Here is a 17,621-nt window from a genome sequence, read left to right on the forward strand (position 1 = left end):
CAGCACTTTTTCAATACTTGTTAATATTAGGGCATCACACCTTCAGGGATTGTTTATTGGCCAAAATAAATATTTGTTTGAAGTAAGAGCTAATCTCTGCAGCAAGAGTAGGTCACAGAGTCATACGACATGGAAACAGGCCTTTCAGCCCAACTCATCCATGCGATCAACATGTCCATCTAAGTTAGTCCGATTTGCCCATGTTTGACATATCTCTCTAAACCTTTCCTGTACAAATGACTTTTAAATGTTGTTATTGTATCTGCCTCAATCACTTATTCTGACAGTTCTTCCATATCCTTCTTTGTGGAATAAGTTGCTCCTTAGGTTCTTATTATACCTTTCCCCTCACCTTAAACCTATGCCCTGCAGTTCTTGAATTCACAACCCTGGTTAAAAGACTGTGTGCGTTAATCTATATATGCCACTCATGATTTTATGCATCTTTACAAGATCACCCCCTCAGTCTCATGCTCAAAGAAATAAAATCCCAGTATGTCTAATTTCTCCCTATAATTCAGTCCCTCGAGTCCTGAATTATGTCCTATGGTAACATCCTCATAAATCTTATCTGCACTCTTTCCACCATAATGGCATCTTTCCTTTAGGCAGTGTGATCTAAACAGGAATACAATATTTCATGTGCGGCCTCAGCAACAGCATATCTAACTGCAACGTAACATCCCAACATCTAAATGCGTTGACTGATCAAAGCTAATGTGCCAAAAGCCACCTTCAACATCCTTTCCACCAGTCATGGCACTTTCAGGGAACCATCTATTTGTACTTCTGATCCCTCTGTTCTACAAAAGTCCCCATGGCCCCACTGTGAAAGTCCTACCCTGGTTTGACTTTACAAAATTCATCACCACGCACTTATCTGAATTAAATTCCATTTGTCATTCCTCAGCCCACTTACCCAGCCCCTTTACATATCGCGTCAGGAAACCTTCCTGAACATACTTGACAAATTCCACCCAACTACCAGTCCCAGTCAATATTAGAAAAGTTTAGATCTGCCTAATATAACAACCCTATTAGTTTTACAACTGTCTTCAACCTAATGGCATATTTGTCCCTCGAATTCCCGTTGACTATTTAGGTCCAATAGTACAATCCCAAAAAGGTGATCATCCCGTTTTTACTTCTCAGCTCCACCATTAGTCTCACTGGAAATCCTTCGGCAACGCCATCTCAGACGACTGCCATTATGCCTGCCTCTATCTCAATTGTGTCCTGGATCATTAAGCTGCCAATTTTTCTGTAATGGCTATAATGCCATGGGGATAGGAGATCCCAGTCACAACTCTTTTCCTAGGATGGAAATGTCAAGGACTAGAGCATAACTTCAAGGTGAGAGGTACAAAGTTTAAAGGAGATGTGCAGGGCAAGATTTTGATTCCAAAGTCTATATCATTAACACAAGCTGTGAATCGCAGTAGTCCATGCACTAATCCCATTTCCAAGCCTCTGACACTTCAGCGACTATCCTTTATGCCCCTGTCCCACTTAGGAAACCTGAACGGAAACCTCTGGAGACTTTGCGCCCCACCCAAGGTTTCCGTGCGGTTCTATGTTCCGGCGATTATTTCAAAAAATTCAAAACCGGCCGTGACTAAAAATAGGTTGCCGTTTTTAAAATCGTAATTTTTTAGTCGAAGCCGGTTGCGATGCTAGTTGAAGGTGGTTGCCGGAGGTTGCAGGGAAGACCTTCCACTACCTGCAACTTCTGGCAACCACCTTCAACTAGCATCGCAACCGGCTTAGACTAAAAAAATACCGATTTTTAAAATGGCAACCTATTTTTAGTCGCGGACGGTTTTGAATTTTTTTAAATAATCGGTGGAACATAGAAGAAGCGGAAACCACTTTCGATCATTAGGGAGACTGACAAAAACCTCCGGGAACCGCATGGAAACCTTTGGTGGGGCGCAAAGTCTCCAGAGGTTTCCGTTCAGGTTTCCTAAGTGGGACAGGGGCATTACCCTGCTGAAGCACTTTATCCCTTGAAGTCATTTGGCTATCCATTCTGCTATCTCCTCTAATTCTACATTCTCTGAAATTATTGATTCATTTTATTTGTATTTATTCACAGGGCATTTTTGGCATTTAATGCCCATTCCTATTTGCCCTTGAGAAGGTAGAGAAGAGTTGCTGCCATGAACCATTCACTCCTCATGGTAAGGCACTTCCACTGTGCTGTAAAATTTAAAAAATCCAAGATTTTGATCCAGTGCCAATATTCTCTTTTCCCCTCCATGCCCTATAATTGCAAATTGTTTATTTGAATTCCTGATACATAAATCTCAGTATCTAATATTGAAGATCTCTAATTTTGTTTGGCCCACAAGTTAAAACAGTTGCGTTGTTCTTTTGTACCAGTAATGATTGCTCTTCTAGGTGGTAGTGATCATAACTATGTGAGGTGTTCTTGCAGAGACCTTTGGAAGTTGCTGTTGGGCGTCATGTAGATTTACTGATGGCTTTTTACTACTTGCATTAGGACCCAAGTAATTAGGGATTAATTGCCTAGCCAAAATCGTTAATTCTCCGGGTTTCAAATTTGAAAACTTTAGAACCACACTCAAGTTGCTGTGTTCTTCCCAAAGAATCTGCGAAAGTTCTGATGAGCATAAGGCCACAGGGCAGGAAGTGGCTAGCAAATTTGTTTACCAACATTACAATCTTGCATAATTCAAGATGGTGTAGCCAGGGAAATTATTTGATGATCCGTGCAGCAGCAGTTCTGACACCATGCCCTCATGAAATCTAATGCTTGGAATGATCCCATTCTACAATGCCCTCCATAATGTTTGGGACAAAAACCCGTCATTTATTTATTCGCCTCTGCACTCCACAATTTGAGATTTGTAATAGAAAAAAATCATATGGTTAAACTACACATTGTCAGATTTTATTAAAGGGTATTTTTATACATTTTGGTTTCACTATGTAGAAATTACAGCTGTGTTTATCCATAGTCCCCCCATTTCAGGGCACCATAATGTTTGGGACACATGGCTTCACAGGTGTTTGTAATTGCTCAGGTGTGTTTAATTGCCTCCTTAATGTAGGTGTAAGAGAGCTCAGCACCTAATCTTTCCTCCTGTCTTTCCATCACCTTTGGAAACTTGTATTGTTGTTTATCAACATGAGGTCCAAAGTTGTGCCAATGAAAGTCAAAGAAGCCACTATGAGACTGAGAAACAAGAATAAACTGTTAGAGGCATCAACTAAAGCTTAGGCTTACCAAAATCAACTGTTTGGAATATCATTAAGAAGAAAGAGAGCACTGATGAGCTTACTATTCGCAAAGGGACTGGCAGGCCAAGGAAGACCTCCACAGCTGATGATGGAAGAATTCTCTCTATAATAAAGAGAAATTCCCAAATACCTGTTTGACAGATCAGAAACACTCGTCAGGTGTGGATTTGTCAATGGCCACGTTACTGTTTTCCAATAAGTACTTAAAAGAGGATCAACAGTTCTGGAAAAAGGTCTTGTGGACAGATGATATGAAGATTAACTTGTATCAGTGTGATGGCAAGAGCAAAGTATGGAGGAGAGAAGGAACTGCCCAAGATCCAAAGCATACCACCTCATCTGTGAAACACAGTGGTGGGGGTGTTATGGCCTGGGCATGTACGGCTGCTGAAGGTACTGGCTCACTGATCTTCATTAATGATAAAACTACTGATGGTAGTAGCATAATGAATTCTGAAGTGCATAGACACATCCTATCTGCTCAAGTTCAAACAAATGCCTCAAAACTCATTGGCTGGCGGTTCATTCTACAGCAAGACAATGATCCCAAACATACTGCTAAAGCAACAAAAGAGTCTTTCAAAGCTAAAAAATTGTCAATTCTTGAGTGGCCGTCAATCTTTCATTTACTACTTTCATTTACATGACAGTGCTGTATTCCAAACATTATAGTGCCCTGAAATGGGGGGACTATGTATAAACAATGCTGTAATTTCTACATGGTGAAATTGGCTCATATTTAAGAGGGAGTTAGATGTGGCCCTTGTGGCTAAGGGGATCAGAGGGTATGGAGAGAAGGCAGGTACGGGATACTGAGTTGGATGATCAGCCATGATCATATTGAATGGCGGTGCAGGCTCGAAGGGCCGAATGGCCTACTCCTGCACCTAATTTCTATGTTTCTATGTTTCTAAAATGTATAAAAATTGCTTTTATTAAAATCTGACAATGTGCATTTTAACTACATGTGATTTTTTTTCTATTGCAAATCTCAAATTGTGGAGTACAGAGGCAAATAAATAAATAAATGATGGGTCTTTGTCCCAAACATTATGAAGGGCACTGCATGTTAACCCAGAAACGAAATATTGGTGCAATTTCAGGACATACTGTATCAGCAGTTCCCCTTGCAATTACTGACATTTCTTGCCATTACTGTCAGCAATTTTGTATTTTCCACACAGATGTAGAAAGAAACTCTGACTCAGTAAGTTGATGTGCAACATGTCGTTCACTGTTGTATGTTGATGAGAATTTCTAATAATGAATGTAAAATATATATATATAAGCCAATATGAGACCATATGAAGCATTTTATACATCTTGAGAGCATGACTGCTCATTCCATGTATTAATAATCTTTTTTTTGGTGTGTTGCCTTTCTGCAGCTTCATTGTTTAGTTTACAGACAGTTCACACTTTATAATTAATCTTTCATTCATATTTTGACACTGGAAACTTTTCAATGGGTTTGTGTTTAGATCGAATACTCCTTATGGTAGACAACTCGCTTAGGGCTCGCTGGTGTGCTTTGTGACCCGGGGGTGGCGTCGGAAGCTGGGGCTGGGGTGGCGGTGCGAGGCAGGGTGGCGCCAGCAGGTCCCTGCGCTATAACCAACTTCCGTTATAAAGGGGTCTGTTATAACGAGGATAGAGTTATATATTTCCCTGCCTAATGGCCCTGCATAGTTAGATATTTAATTCACATTATAAACTATGTATAACAGTAAATATTGAAATTGCTGACTTATTGATCAACCTTACTCATTGTTTACATTCACAGAACATTGTATCCAAATGTTACTTATTTTTCAGCAGAACTTGCATTTCTTGCACAGGCATTACTACATGATCTCGAAACTTATAATGTAGAAGTCAAAAACACTACTTTGTGACTGTAAGTTTTTAGATCATGTAGTAATGCCATTTTGGTTACATATTTATATAATGAGTTTGGTAAATTGCTTGTAATTTGTTAAAGTACAAAGGATATTGGAAATACAAATCAAAACAAATATTGCCTCGTATTAGAATTAACAGAATTGGTTTCTTTGATAACCTGAATTTACTTCATTTGTTAGTTTTGAAGTGATTATGCTGCTATTTTTAAATGTTTTGAATTGTATTCATGTTTAAAATAGAACTTAGATTATTCATCCTTATGAAATGCAAGATGCCTGGAGAAGTTGAGTTAAAATTGTTGTTTATAAAGAGGAACACCTGTTTACTGCATGTGTTCATTTTTGCAAGTAAAGAGTACAATTTTAAGAAAAGCTCAATGGATATATTTATGTGGCAACTGATAAAGAGCATTTGCTATAATTAAGAATGTGTTTAAATGTAGTTTATAATGTATTCTTAGAATTCCCCTGCACCCATAAGAATAGTTGTACTGCTTGAAAGTTTTGAAATCCACTGTATTCACGAGTGGAATTGGTCCATGTCCTCAATGCCATTCTACTCCCATATTTATTTTGTGATGCCCAACTTGCCTTGTCTACCCAACAACAACATAATCTGCTGATTTCCTTTTCCATAGATTGTTCGACAATACATCAAGGATTGGCTGGAACGAAAGAAACCACCATTTGGTGCAATTAGTAGCTGTGTGCTCCTTATGATCATATATTCAACATTTTGTGATACATTCTCCAATCCGAAAATTGACCTAGATACGTTTAGTCTTATATTAATTGTTTTTATAAGTAAGTAAATGATACGTTTGACTAAGAATTCATATTATTCATTCATTTCTGCTTTCAAATAAATTATTGCTTGGAGCTATCCAAGATTAAATTATACAATAAAGCTATGTAATCTATGGCCTGTCTCAACAGTGCCCTCCATATGTTTGGGACAAAGACACATCATTTATTTATTTGCCTTTGTACTCCACAATTTGAGATTTGTAATAGAAAAAAATCACATGTGGTTAAAGTGCACATTGTCAGATTTTATTAAAGGGTATTTTTATACATTTTGGTTTCACCATGTAGAAATTACAGCTGTGTTTATACATAGTCCCCCCATTTCAGGGCACCATAATGTTTGGACACATGGCTTCACAGGTGTTTGTAATTGCTCAGGTGTGTTTAATTGCCTCCTTAATGCAGGTATAAGAGAGCTCTCAACAGCCAGTCTTTCCATCACCTTTGGAAACTTTTATTGCTGTTTATCAACATGAGGACCAAAGTTGTGCCAAAGTCAAAGAAGCCATTATGAGACTGAGAAACAAGAATAAAACTGTTAGAGACATCAGCCAAACCTTAGGCTTGCCAAAATCAACTGTTCGGAACATCATTAAGAAGAAAGAGAGCACTGGTGAGCTTACTAATCGCGAAGGGACTGGCAGACCAAAGAAGACCTTACAGCTGATGATGGAAGAATCCTCTCTATAATAAAGAAAAATCCCCAAACACCTGTGCGACAGATCAGAAACTCTCTTCAGGAGTCAGGTGTGGACTTGTCAATTACCACTGTCCGCAGAAGACTTCATGAATAGAAATACAGAGGCTACACTGAGAGATGCAAACCACTGGTTAGCTGCAAAAATAGGATGGCCACGTTACAGTTTTCAAAAAGTACTTAAAAGAGCACCCACAATTCTGGAAAAGGTCTTGTGGACAGATGGGACGAAGAGTAACTTGTATCAGAGTGATGGCAAGAGCAAAGTATGGAAGAGAGAAGGAACTGCCCAAGATCCAAAGCATACCACTACACTTGTGAATCACGGTGGTGGGGGTGTTATGGTCTGGGCATGTGTGGCTGCTGAAGGTACTGGCCCACTTATCTTCATTGATGATACAACTGCTGATGGTAGTAAAATAATGAATTCTTCTTCTTCTTCTTGCGTATGGCGTGCACAGCCTAAAGTTGTCGGACAACTTGTTCTATTTGATCTTATTTGATTGTGCACGCCGGGTCGATTGCATTTGTCGAAACAGGGCGGACCACGTGAAGGTTGCAATCTCCCACCCCATAATGAATTCTGAAGTGTATAGACACATCCTATCTGCTCGTTCAAACAAATGCCTCAAAACTCATTGGCCAGCGGTTCATTCTACAACAAGACAATGATCCCAAACATACTGCTAAAGCAACAACGTTTTTCAAAGCTAAAAGATGGTCAATTCTTGAGTGGCCAAGTCAATCACCCGATCTGAACCCAATTGATCATGCCTTTTATATGCTGAAGAGAAAACTGAAGGGGACTAGCCTCCAAAACAAGCATAAGCTAAAGGTGGCTGCAATACAGGCCTGGCAGAGCATCACCTGAGAAGACACCCAGCAACTGGTGATGTCCATGAATCGCAGACTTCAAGCAGTCTTTGCATGGAAAGGATATGCAAGAAAATGCTAAACATGACTACTTTCATTTACATGACATTACTGTGTCCCAAACAATGATGGTGCACTGAAATGGGGGGACCATGTATAAACACTGCTGTAATTTCTGCATGGTGAAACCAAAATGTATAAAAATGGCCTTTATTAAAATCTGACAATGTGCACTTTAACCACATGTGATTTTTTATTTCTATTATAAATCTTAAATTGTGGAGTACAGAGGAAAATAAATAAATGTCCAAAACATTATGGAGGGCAGTGTATGAGGTGCTGTTTCTCCAATTTGCATTGGGCTCACACTGACGATGGGGAAAGCCTAGGACAGAACGGTCAGTATGGGAATGGGAGGGGGTGTTTAGCAATCGGTAGATCGCATAGGCCTAGGTGGACTTAGTGGAGGTGTATAGGGGTCCACACCTGAAAGGACTGCTGGGGTCCTTGGATGGAGTGGAGGGAGGAGGTATAGGGACTATAAAAATTCTGAACTCATTCTGAATAAAAAATGTCGAAGTAATTTATGATTTGGGGATCGGAGACAACAAATGTGTATATTTATCAACGATTTTTCTTTAATTTTTATTCTGTAACAGGATTTTTGTTTTAAATTGGGTGTAATATTTGGACATGTGTAAAAGTAATTATTTTCAATCTTAAAACTTCAATCTGTTTTGCAGATTCATTTTATCGTACAAATTTCTTGCAAATGTAATCATTTGTTGTGAGACCTGTTATAAATTACTTGAAATACCGGATATTACACAGTTCAAGGAAAATAAAATAAATGGGTTGAGTATAGCAGTGGTACAGATTAATTGCCAGATAAGGTTTTTTTTAATAAACTATTTTGTATGACCGGTTAATTTTTTTACTTTAATATCTTTCAGTGTAAAATCATATAAATGTTTGAAAATGTAAAGTAGTTTATTACAATGTTTAATATTCACATAATATTGGCAATGAAATGTAAATGACAATTAATACTGACATCATAAAGTTGTGTTTGAAAATGTATACTTAAAAATTTGATAATTACAAGCTTAAAATGCCAGAAATATTGAACAAACATATAAAGTGATCTCAACTTCTCAATCTAATTGGATTATAAATTATATGCACTGTGAAAACAATTCTGTATTTTTGAATAAAATTAAATATTATTCTCATTTTACTTTCAGTATTTTCCCTTCAGCTGAGTTTCATGTTTTTAACTTTTTTCATCTCGACAAGGTGGGTAATTGTATTTTATTACTGTGTATGTACCCCTTCCTATCAACTATCGCAATATTGCTAGCTTTCTGGATTTTATGCAAAATGATCTCTAAATCCATTTAGCTGTTTTTCTCTATTTAAATAACACTATTATTTTGCATTTTTCTTCTAAAATGAATAACTTCACATTTTCATATATAATACTATGTCAACTTTATGCCTTCTTATTTAACCTATCAATATTTCTCTAAGTAAGAAATATTGGAACCACGCATCTGTACATAGAGAGAGTTACTGTTTTAGGTTAAAGCTCTTCTTTCTGATGAAGAATCTTTTAGCCCATACATCCACTCTAGGTGAGGGCACCTCAAACAACTGCAATACATTGGTCAGACACAATCTCTCCTCGTGAGGCCATCCTAATTCTGCTTGGTTAGATCAAGATGTTCAAATGCGCTGCCATTAATTCTATGATAATTTATTCCGAATTTTCCAACTAGATATTGCTAATTGCCTGCTTTTTGTTCTCTTCTTTTTCTAATAGGGTTGTCACATTCGTAGTTTTCCATTCTGCTGATACTTTTCCACAATCCTAAGACTTTTTTGAGAATTATAACTAATGCATCCGCTATCTTCATGGCCACTTCTTTTAGGATCCTAGGATGTTAGCATTTGGGTTGAGAAAATTATTAGCCCTATGCCCTATTTGTTTGTCTCCAATGATAGTGATGATATTTCATTCCTCCTGGCAAATTATTCAGTATTAATATAATGTTTGTATTGTCTTCTAATATAAGGACAAATGCACGAGAACTGCTTAACACCTCAGCCACTACTTTGTTCTGCATATTTATTTCCCCATCTTCATTGACAAAAGGCATATGTATACAGTGCCTTCCATAATGTTTGGGACAAAGACCCATAATTTATTTGTTTGCCTTTGTACGCCACTATCTGAGATTTGTAATTGAAAAAATCACATGTGGTTAAGGTGCACAATGTCAGATTTTAATAAAGGCCATCTTTATACATTTTGGTTTCACCATGTAGAAATTACAGCAGTGTTTTTCATACTCCCCCCCCCCCACATTTCAGGGCACCATAACGTTTGGGACGCAACAATGTTATGTAAATGAAGGTAGTTATGTTTAAACAAATGTAGGAAAATTGTGCAGTGATAACAGAACTGGATGAGAAGGAGAAACAGTATAAAAAAGCAGTATTTCTGTAATATTGTTGGACCGGAAGGACTGCGAATCTTCAATACCCTGACGTTCGAAACGGTAGCAGATGAGACGGATGTGAAAGTCATCATCGACAAAATGTCTACCATCATCATAGGAGAGACGAATGAAATGTATGAAAGATTCATTTTCAATAAACGAGACCAGAAACCAGGGGAAAGCATTGAATCGTTTGTTGCAGAGCTGAAGGAGCTTGCTAAGACATGCAACTTCTGTGATTGCCTGAAAGAAAGCCTCATTCGAGATTGCATCGTCATTGGTATTGCAGACCAGTCAACTATGAAGACACTCCTTCAGAAGAGGAATCTGACACTGCAGGAGACTGTAGTCATGTGTAGATCCTCGGAGGTAACAGTGACAAGAATGCAGGTCATCGGCGAAGAGACGACAATACACAAGGTGGAACAATTCAAACCGAGTGAAAAGAAGGTTGATTATCCTTCACAGAGGAAGAATCAGGGACGCGTCAAGTGCAAGTTCTCTGCAAGGACGAACAAGTGCAGGAAGGAGGAATGCCCAGCATATGGGAAGGACTGCAACAGATGCGGACAACAAAACCATTTTGCCTGCTGCTGCAAGCAGAGGAAAGAGAGCACGCAGAAACGGGGTCTGCACAAGGTCGTAGAGACATCTGACACAACGTCCATTTCCGAAGCAGAGTCTGTGAGTTGCATTGAGGTCAGTGGAGCTGGAAACAATTCCCCTTCAGGCCTATTCGCTGAGATGCAGGTCGGCACAGAAGCCATCAAGTTTCAGATTGACTCTGGTTCCAGTGTTAATGTGATTCCCAAGGATCTTGTACCCAACAAAGAGGACATTGGATGAGAGAAAATCATCTTAAAGATTTACAACGGATCCAACCTGCTGGCAGAAGGTAGGACGAAAGTCATACTCCGGAACAAGATGAACAACACTAAGTATCATGTTCACTTCATAGTGGTAGAGGAAGGCTGGCTCACACCGCTCCTGAGCGGCAAAGCTGCACAACAGATGAAACTCATCACGGTTCACTATGAGAATTTCAAGAGCCTGAATGCTGTTACTCAAAAGCTACAAAGATGTCTTTGACGACGAACAATCGGGGAGACTACCAGACAAGGTCAAATTGGTAACACAGACCTTGTGTGACCCCATCACAATGTCCTGCAAAGCCGGTACCTGTGGCCATGAAAGGGAAGGTCAAGAATGCTCTCATGAAGATGGTCGAGCAGGACATCTTGACTAAAGTTGAAGAACCAACTGTGGTGTAGCAGGCTGGTCGTTACGGAGAAAAAGGAAAGCACAGAATTGAGGTTCTGCATAGATCCTAGACCCCCTCAACAAAGTCCTGAAAAGGGAGATCCCCAGACTACCAGTCATAGAGGATGTACTCCATGAGCTGTCTAAGGCAAAGATTTTCTCTAAATTTGATCTGAAGTCGGGATACCTCCACTGCGAACTAGATGAGGAGAGCAGCTTCCTAACAACCATGAACTCCCCCTTTGGGAGATATCGCTGGAAGAGGTTACCATTTGGACTGAAAGTAAGTGTAGAGATCTTCCTGAAGGAGAAAGGAATCATGATGCAAGACTGCAAGATCTTCTTCAGCGATGCAGAGACAAAGGCATCAAGCTGAACCGGAAGAAGTCGGTAGTGAAAACTACTTGTATCACATTTTTAGAACATGTAGTTACAGATCGTGGCCTGAAACCGGATCTGAAGAAGATCCAAGCTATTCTAGAGATGCCCAACCCGACCAATCCAACAGAAACAGAAATAAGTGGGAGGGGCGCCGTCCAATGGCTGCCTAGCCTGCAGCTGTCTGTTTTTTCGTCTCTTTTTCTTATTTTTAGTTAGTTTAGTGTTTTGGTTTGAGGAGTTCTAGCTTTTTATGTGTGGGGGAGGGGGGAGGGGAGGGGGAAACTAATTTTCAGGGTCCCTACCTGGTCGGAGATGCAGCTTTTCTCCGGGCTGCAGCTTCGACCCGTCCCAGCGGCCTACCAGCGGGCCTGGAGCGGCGTCTCCTGAGGGGACTGGAGCTTCGGCATCGGCGGCGGCTCCAGCTCAGCAGTGGCGACGGCACCGGCTCAGCACCGGCGACGGCACCGGCTCGGCACCGGCTCAGCACCGGCTACGGCACCGGCTCAGCAGCAGCGGCGGCACCGGCTCAGCACCGGCTCAGCGGCGACGGCACCGGCTCAGCGGCAACGGCACCGGCTCAGCGGCGGCGGCACCGGCTCAGCGGCGACAGCACCGGCTCAGCGGCGACGGCACCGGCTCAGCGGCGACGGCACCAGCTCAGCGGCGGCGGCGGCACCGGCTCAGCAGCGGCGGCAGGGGTGCCGGTTCGGCATCGGCGGCGGAGCTGCGCGTCTCGAGTAAGGAGGCCCGACTATGGGTGGACATGGGGATGGGACTGGACTTTGTGCCTTTCCCCACAATGGGAACCATTGTGGGGGGATGTTTTGATGTATCTATCTGAAACTATCTATTTCTGTTATGTTGTATTCTTTTTTTATGTGCTGCATGGCAAAAAGAATTTCACTACACCGAAAGGTGTATGTGACAAAATAAATTTGAAATCTTGAATCTTGAATCTTGAGAAACCCAAAGATTACAAGGCAGTGTAAATTACTTGGCAAGATTCCTGCCAATGTCGTCGGACACATTCGAGCCTTTGAGGAGATTGACCCACAAGGAAGCAGAGTGGGAATGGTCATCAGAACATGACATGGCAATATCAAAGATCAAGGAGCTGTTGACAACAGCACCTATCCTGGCGTACTACACACAAGATGAACAGCTGACCATACAATGTGATGCAAGCAAGGCAGTTCTAGGTGCAACACTTATGCAGAAAGGACAACTGCTGTCCTATGTGAGTCGAGCATTGACGTCAACTGAGCAGAGATATGCTCAGATTGAGAAGGAGGCACTAGCAATAGTGTTTGCCCTCGAGCGCTTCCATCAGTACACCTACGGACAGAGAGTGATCGTTGAGAGTGACCACAAGCCATTGGAAGTCATCGTCAAAAAGCCTCTGCATAGAGCACCAAGACGTCTTCAGAGCATGATGATGAGAATGCTACACTATGACATCGAGATCAAATGGGTAAAGGGAAGAGACGTGCATCTAACAGATATGCTCTCCCGAGCATCTCCCGGACACCACAGGATCGACCAGATTCACTGATGTCAATGTCGTTGAGTCCTTGAGCATGGGAGAGGACAAGGTCAAATACATCCATGCCCATACCAGGGAAGACGAAATATTACAGACCCTTAAGAAATTAATCCTAAATGGATGGCCAGATCACAAAGCACAAGTCCCAGAGGCAGCACAACCATACTTCAACGTCAGAGAGGAGTTGAGTGTGCAAGACAGCCTAGTATTCAGAGAAGAGAGAGTTGTAATCCCTATCACTCAAGGAGTAGAAGGAACCCTCAGACATGCTAGAGAATGTATTTTCTGGCCCATAATGTGAAGCAGTTCATTTCAAATTTAAGTCTGCAGGACGTACGAACAACAGAATCAGAAAGAAACTCTGATGCCCCATGACCTCCCAGATCACCCATGGGAGAAAGTGGGAACCGATATGTTCGAACTTGAGGGAAAGCATTATTTAATCAGTTGACGATCTAATTTCTGGGAAATAGACAGACTGTACGACCTGAGCAGTATGACAGTCATTGTGAAACTCAGAGCCACATCGCAAGATACGGAATTCCCAGCACTGTGTTAAGCGACAATGGGACACAGATCTCATCAGAGGAGTTCGCCAAATTTGCCAGGAAATGGGAATTTGACCAATACACAATTTCTCCAAGACATAGTCAAGCTAACGGTAAGGTGGAATCGGCAGTCAAGGCAGCTAAGCGAGTACTGAAGAAACCACTCACTCCAAGACTGATGTCTACTTGGCAATACTGGAATTGCGCAACACCCCTACGCAAGGAGTGACCAGTAGTCCTGCACAAAGACTGCATGGAAGGAGAACAAGAACGACACTTACAACTACATCAAACCTCCTCAAACCACGTGGTGCTGAGATACTCCCAGAAGAGAGGAAAAAGATGAAGGATTTGCAAGGAAAACAGTCAAAGATCTACAACCAACATGCCAAGGATCTGCCAATCCTGAAAGAAGGTAATGTCGTAAGACTCAAACAAAATCGAAACAGTCAGGACTATCCGACGTAATCGCGTGGATCTGAAGAAGACCGAAGAACTACCCCCACACATAACTCCAGAGAAACCACCAGACGCGGAGAAGACTGAGAAACCTTTGCAACCTCAGCTGACAGAAAAAACCAACACAACATGCATCACCAGAAAAAGATGCAACTCGTGAAACTCATAACATAGAGAAAACTAAACAAACACAAAGTGACACAAGAGAAGAAACTAGAAGTGATGCACAGAATGTACACACTGAAAAGAAAGACACTTCTGAAAGAAACACCATCATAAAGACTACGGCAGGAAGAGTTGTCAGACTGCCGAAAAAATAAGGCGAGTATGTCAAGGAGTAAGGTGTTTTGTTGTGACGTACATACATGCTTATTAGAAGAAAGCATGTGAACATTACTTTGTGTAATTGAAATAAGTCACAAGTGTGGCTATGGTTGAAATTGTGAAATAAGCCAACAGTTGTTTTATTCAGTTAAGTTAAACCATATTACTAGAGTGTAATATTATGAAAAGTATTTAGGATTGCTTTGTTTTGGATCGTTGGAAATGTAATCACAAAATGTCAAAAAGGAAAGGATGTGACATGTAATTTATGCATATGAGCTGTACTCATTCTCGCGCATGCTCAGTAAATCAGTCAGTGAACTTTGACTTGGAAATAAATTATTCCTGCTTTTGATCCCAACACGAGTGTGTGTGGAGCCATCTCTCTCCGTCTAATATGTGCTAGTTTTACCTATATCGTAAGCAGACACATATCAAAACAGAGTGGTCATTGAAGGCGCTCCAGTGTGGGCGTCCCGGCTGGAAGGCACTCCCGTGTGGGCGGCCCGGTGTGGGGCTGGAAGGCGTTCCCGTGTGCGCGGCCCGGCTCCCGGCTGGAAGGCGCTCCCGTGGGGGCGGCCTGGTGCGGGGCTGAGACGCTCCCGAGAGGGCGGCCCGGTGCGGGACTGAGACGCTCCCGTGAGGGCGGCCCGGTGCAGGGCAGAGACGGTGCTCCGGTGGCAGAGGTGGCGTTCTGGCGGCAGCGACTTGAATCGGGGGCTCGGCCGCGGGCCAGTGGATGACATCGTCGGGAGCTCGCGGGTCACAGGTTGATGCCTGTTTTCCGGAGCTCCCGTGGCAACAACTGCGTCCACTGGACTGGAGGGCGGCAGCTTCGACCACCCCCGGGCTGCGGAGCTTGAACCGCGGGACTGACTTACCATCGCCAGGTGGGGTATAGCCTCGGCGCAGAGGGAGAAGAGGAGGGAAGAGACAGCAACCCTAAGACTTTTGCCTCCATCACAGTGAGGAGGTGCTTGGTGAACTCACTGTGGTGGATGTTAATTTGTGTTTATTGTGTGTTGTTTATTATTACATGTATGGCTGCAGGCAACAACATTTCGTTCAGACCGAAAGGTCTGAATGACAAATAAAGGATTCAATTCAAATCCACACCTGACTCCTGAAGCGTGTTTTTGATCTGTCGGACAGGTGTTTGGATATTTTTCTTTATTAAAGAGAGTTCTTCTGTCATCAGCTGTGGATTTCTTCCTGGGCCTGCCAGTCCCGTTGCAATTAGTCATCTCACCAGTACTCTCTTTCTTCTTAATGATGTTCCAAACTGTTGATTTTGGCAAGCCTAAGGTTTGGCTGATGTCTCTAACCGTTTTATTCTTGTTTCTCAGTCTTATAATGGCTTATTTCACTTTCATTGGCACAACTTTGGTCCTCATGTTGATAAACAGCAATAAAAGTTTCCAAAGGTGATGGAAAGACTGGAGGAAATACTAGGTGCTGAGAGCTCTCTTATACCTGCATTAAGGGGGGGCATTTAAACACACCTGAGCAATTACAAACACCTATGAAGCCATGTGTCCCAAACATTATGGTGCCCTGAAATGGGGGGGACTATGTATAAACACAGCTGTAATTTCTACATGGTGAAACCAAATTGTATAAAAATACCCTTTAATAAAATCTGACAATGTGCACTTTAACCACATGTGATGTTTTCTATTACAAATCACAAATTGTGGAGTACAGAGGCAAATAAATAAATGATGGGTCTTTGTCTCAAACATTATGGAGGGCACTGTATCTGGATCTCTACCTTCCTTGAAAACATTTAAAGAAACCCTTAAAGTCTGTTTTAATACTCCTCATTTGTTGCCCTCGTGGTTTCTTTTCTCTTTATCTTGTTTTCCCACTTTGCCAGATCTTCAACTTATTCCAGTCTTCGGATGTACCATTAACTTCCACTTCCTTTTGTTTTCTCTTTCAACTGAACCCCTTCCTTAACTTTCTTGGCTAGTAATGGTTGATTCATCCGTCCCTTAAAATCTGTCCACCTTGTTCGGATATATCTCCTTAAAAATCTGCTGCTTTATTCCTGTCTTTCCTGCTAACTTATCTGCCCAGTCTTCTTTGGCCAATACTGTTATTCGTTTATTGTCTGAGGAAGGGTTCGACCCATTCCTTCTCTCCAGAGATGCTTCCTGTCCCGCTGAGTTACTCCAGCATTTTGTGTCTTCAATTTAAACCAGCATCTGCCGTTCTTTCCTCCAAACTACTGTTATTCTATTGTTATTCCCTATTATTTAAGTTAAACACAATTGCCTCAGACCCAATTTTCTTACTCTGAAACTGAATACAAACTGGACTAAATAGGTGATTTCCTTCATAATACAAGAACAGGTCAAGATTGAACGGTATAAAACATGAAAAATATATTGCATACGATCACAATATCTCAAGAAGAACCTGAAAGCACAACAGTGTGAACTGTAAAGATTCTGCAGGAATTTTCCAGGAATTGTTAAGGGTTTGGACACGCTAGAGGCAGGAAACGTGTTCCCGTTGTTGGGGGAGTCCAGAACCAGGGGCCACAATTTAAGAATAAGGAGCAAGCCATTTAGAACGGAGACGAGGAAACACTTTTTCTCACAGAGAGTGGTGAGCCTGTGTAATTATCTGCCTAGAGGGCGGTGGAGGCAGCTTCTCTGGATGCTTTCAAGGGAGAGCTAGATAGGGCTCTTAAAAATAGCGGAGTCAGGGGATATGGGGAGAAGGCAGGAACGGGATACTGATTGGGGATGATCAGCCATGATCACATTGAATGGTGGTGCTGGCTCGAAGGGCCGAATGGCCTACTCCTGCACCTATTGTCTATTGAATTTCCAATGAGGAAAGATTAGCCATGGAGGAGGTTCTCTTTTGAAAAGATGTCTGGGGAAGGGTCAATTGTGGGTTGTCAATGTATGAGATGCCATAAAAGAGTGGATAGAGAGGCCCTTTTCTTTAAAAGCCAGGTGCTCAGAACTGTAGATTTGGTTAGGAAAATTAGAGGGAAATAAGGAGAAATGTGCTAAGCCAGACGATGATAGCAATTTTGATCTCATTGCC

The 17,621-nt window shown here is 41.7% G+C and overlaps 1 protein-coding gene across 2 annotated transcripts in view; it reads left to right on the top strand.

Moving 5' to 3' along the window:
- Nucleotides 1–17,621, top strand: part of slc10a7 (solute carrier family 10 member 7) — a 153,251-nt gene that overhangs the window by 102,081 nt on the left and 33,549 nt on the right. Inside the window, exons 8-9 of one of the 2 annotated variants that reach the window (XR_004411395.1) lie at nucleotides 2,096–2,180; nucleotides 5,804–5,938. Coding sequence is in view for 1 of the 2 variants with exons in the window: in XM_033017893.1 (XP_032873784.1) it covers nucleotides 5,804–5,969; nucleotides 8,787–8,838 (218 nt within the window). In the remaining variant the exon portion in view is untranslated. Of the gene's footprint in view, nucleotides 1–2,095; nucleotides 2,181–5,803; nucleotides 5,970–8,786; nucleotides 8,839–17,621 lie in introns of those variants that run through there. The other variant, XM_033017893.1, reaches the window with a different exon arrangement.

Source organism: Amblyraja radiata, chromosome 1, assembly GCF_010909765.2.
Source record: "Amblyraja radiata isolate CabotCenter1 chromosome 1, sAmbRad1.1.pri, whole genome shotgun sequence".
Classification (NCBI taxonomy): Eukaryota; Metazoa; Chordata; class Chondrichthyes; order Rajiformes; family Rajidae; genus Amblyraja; species Amblyraja radiata.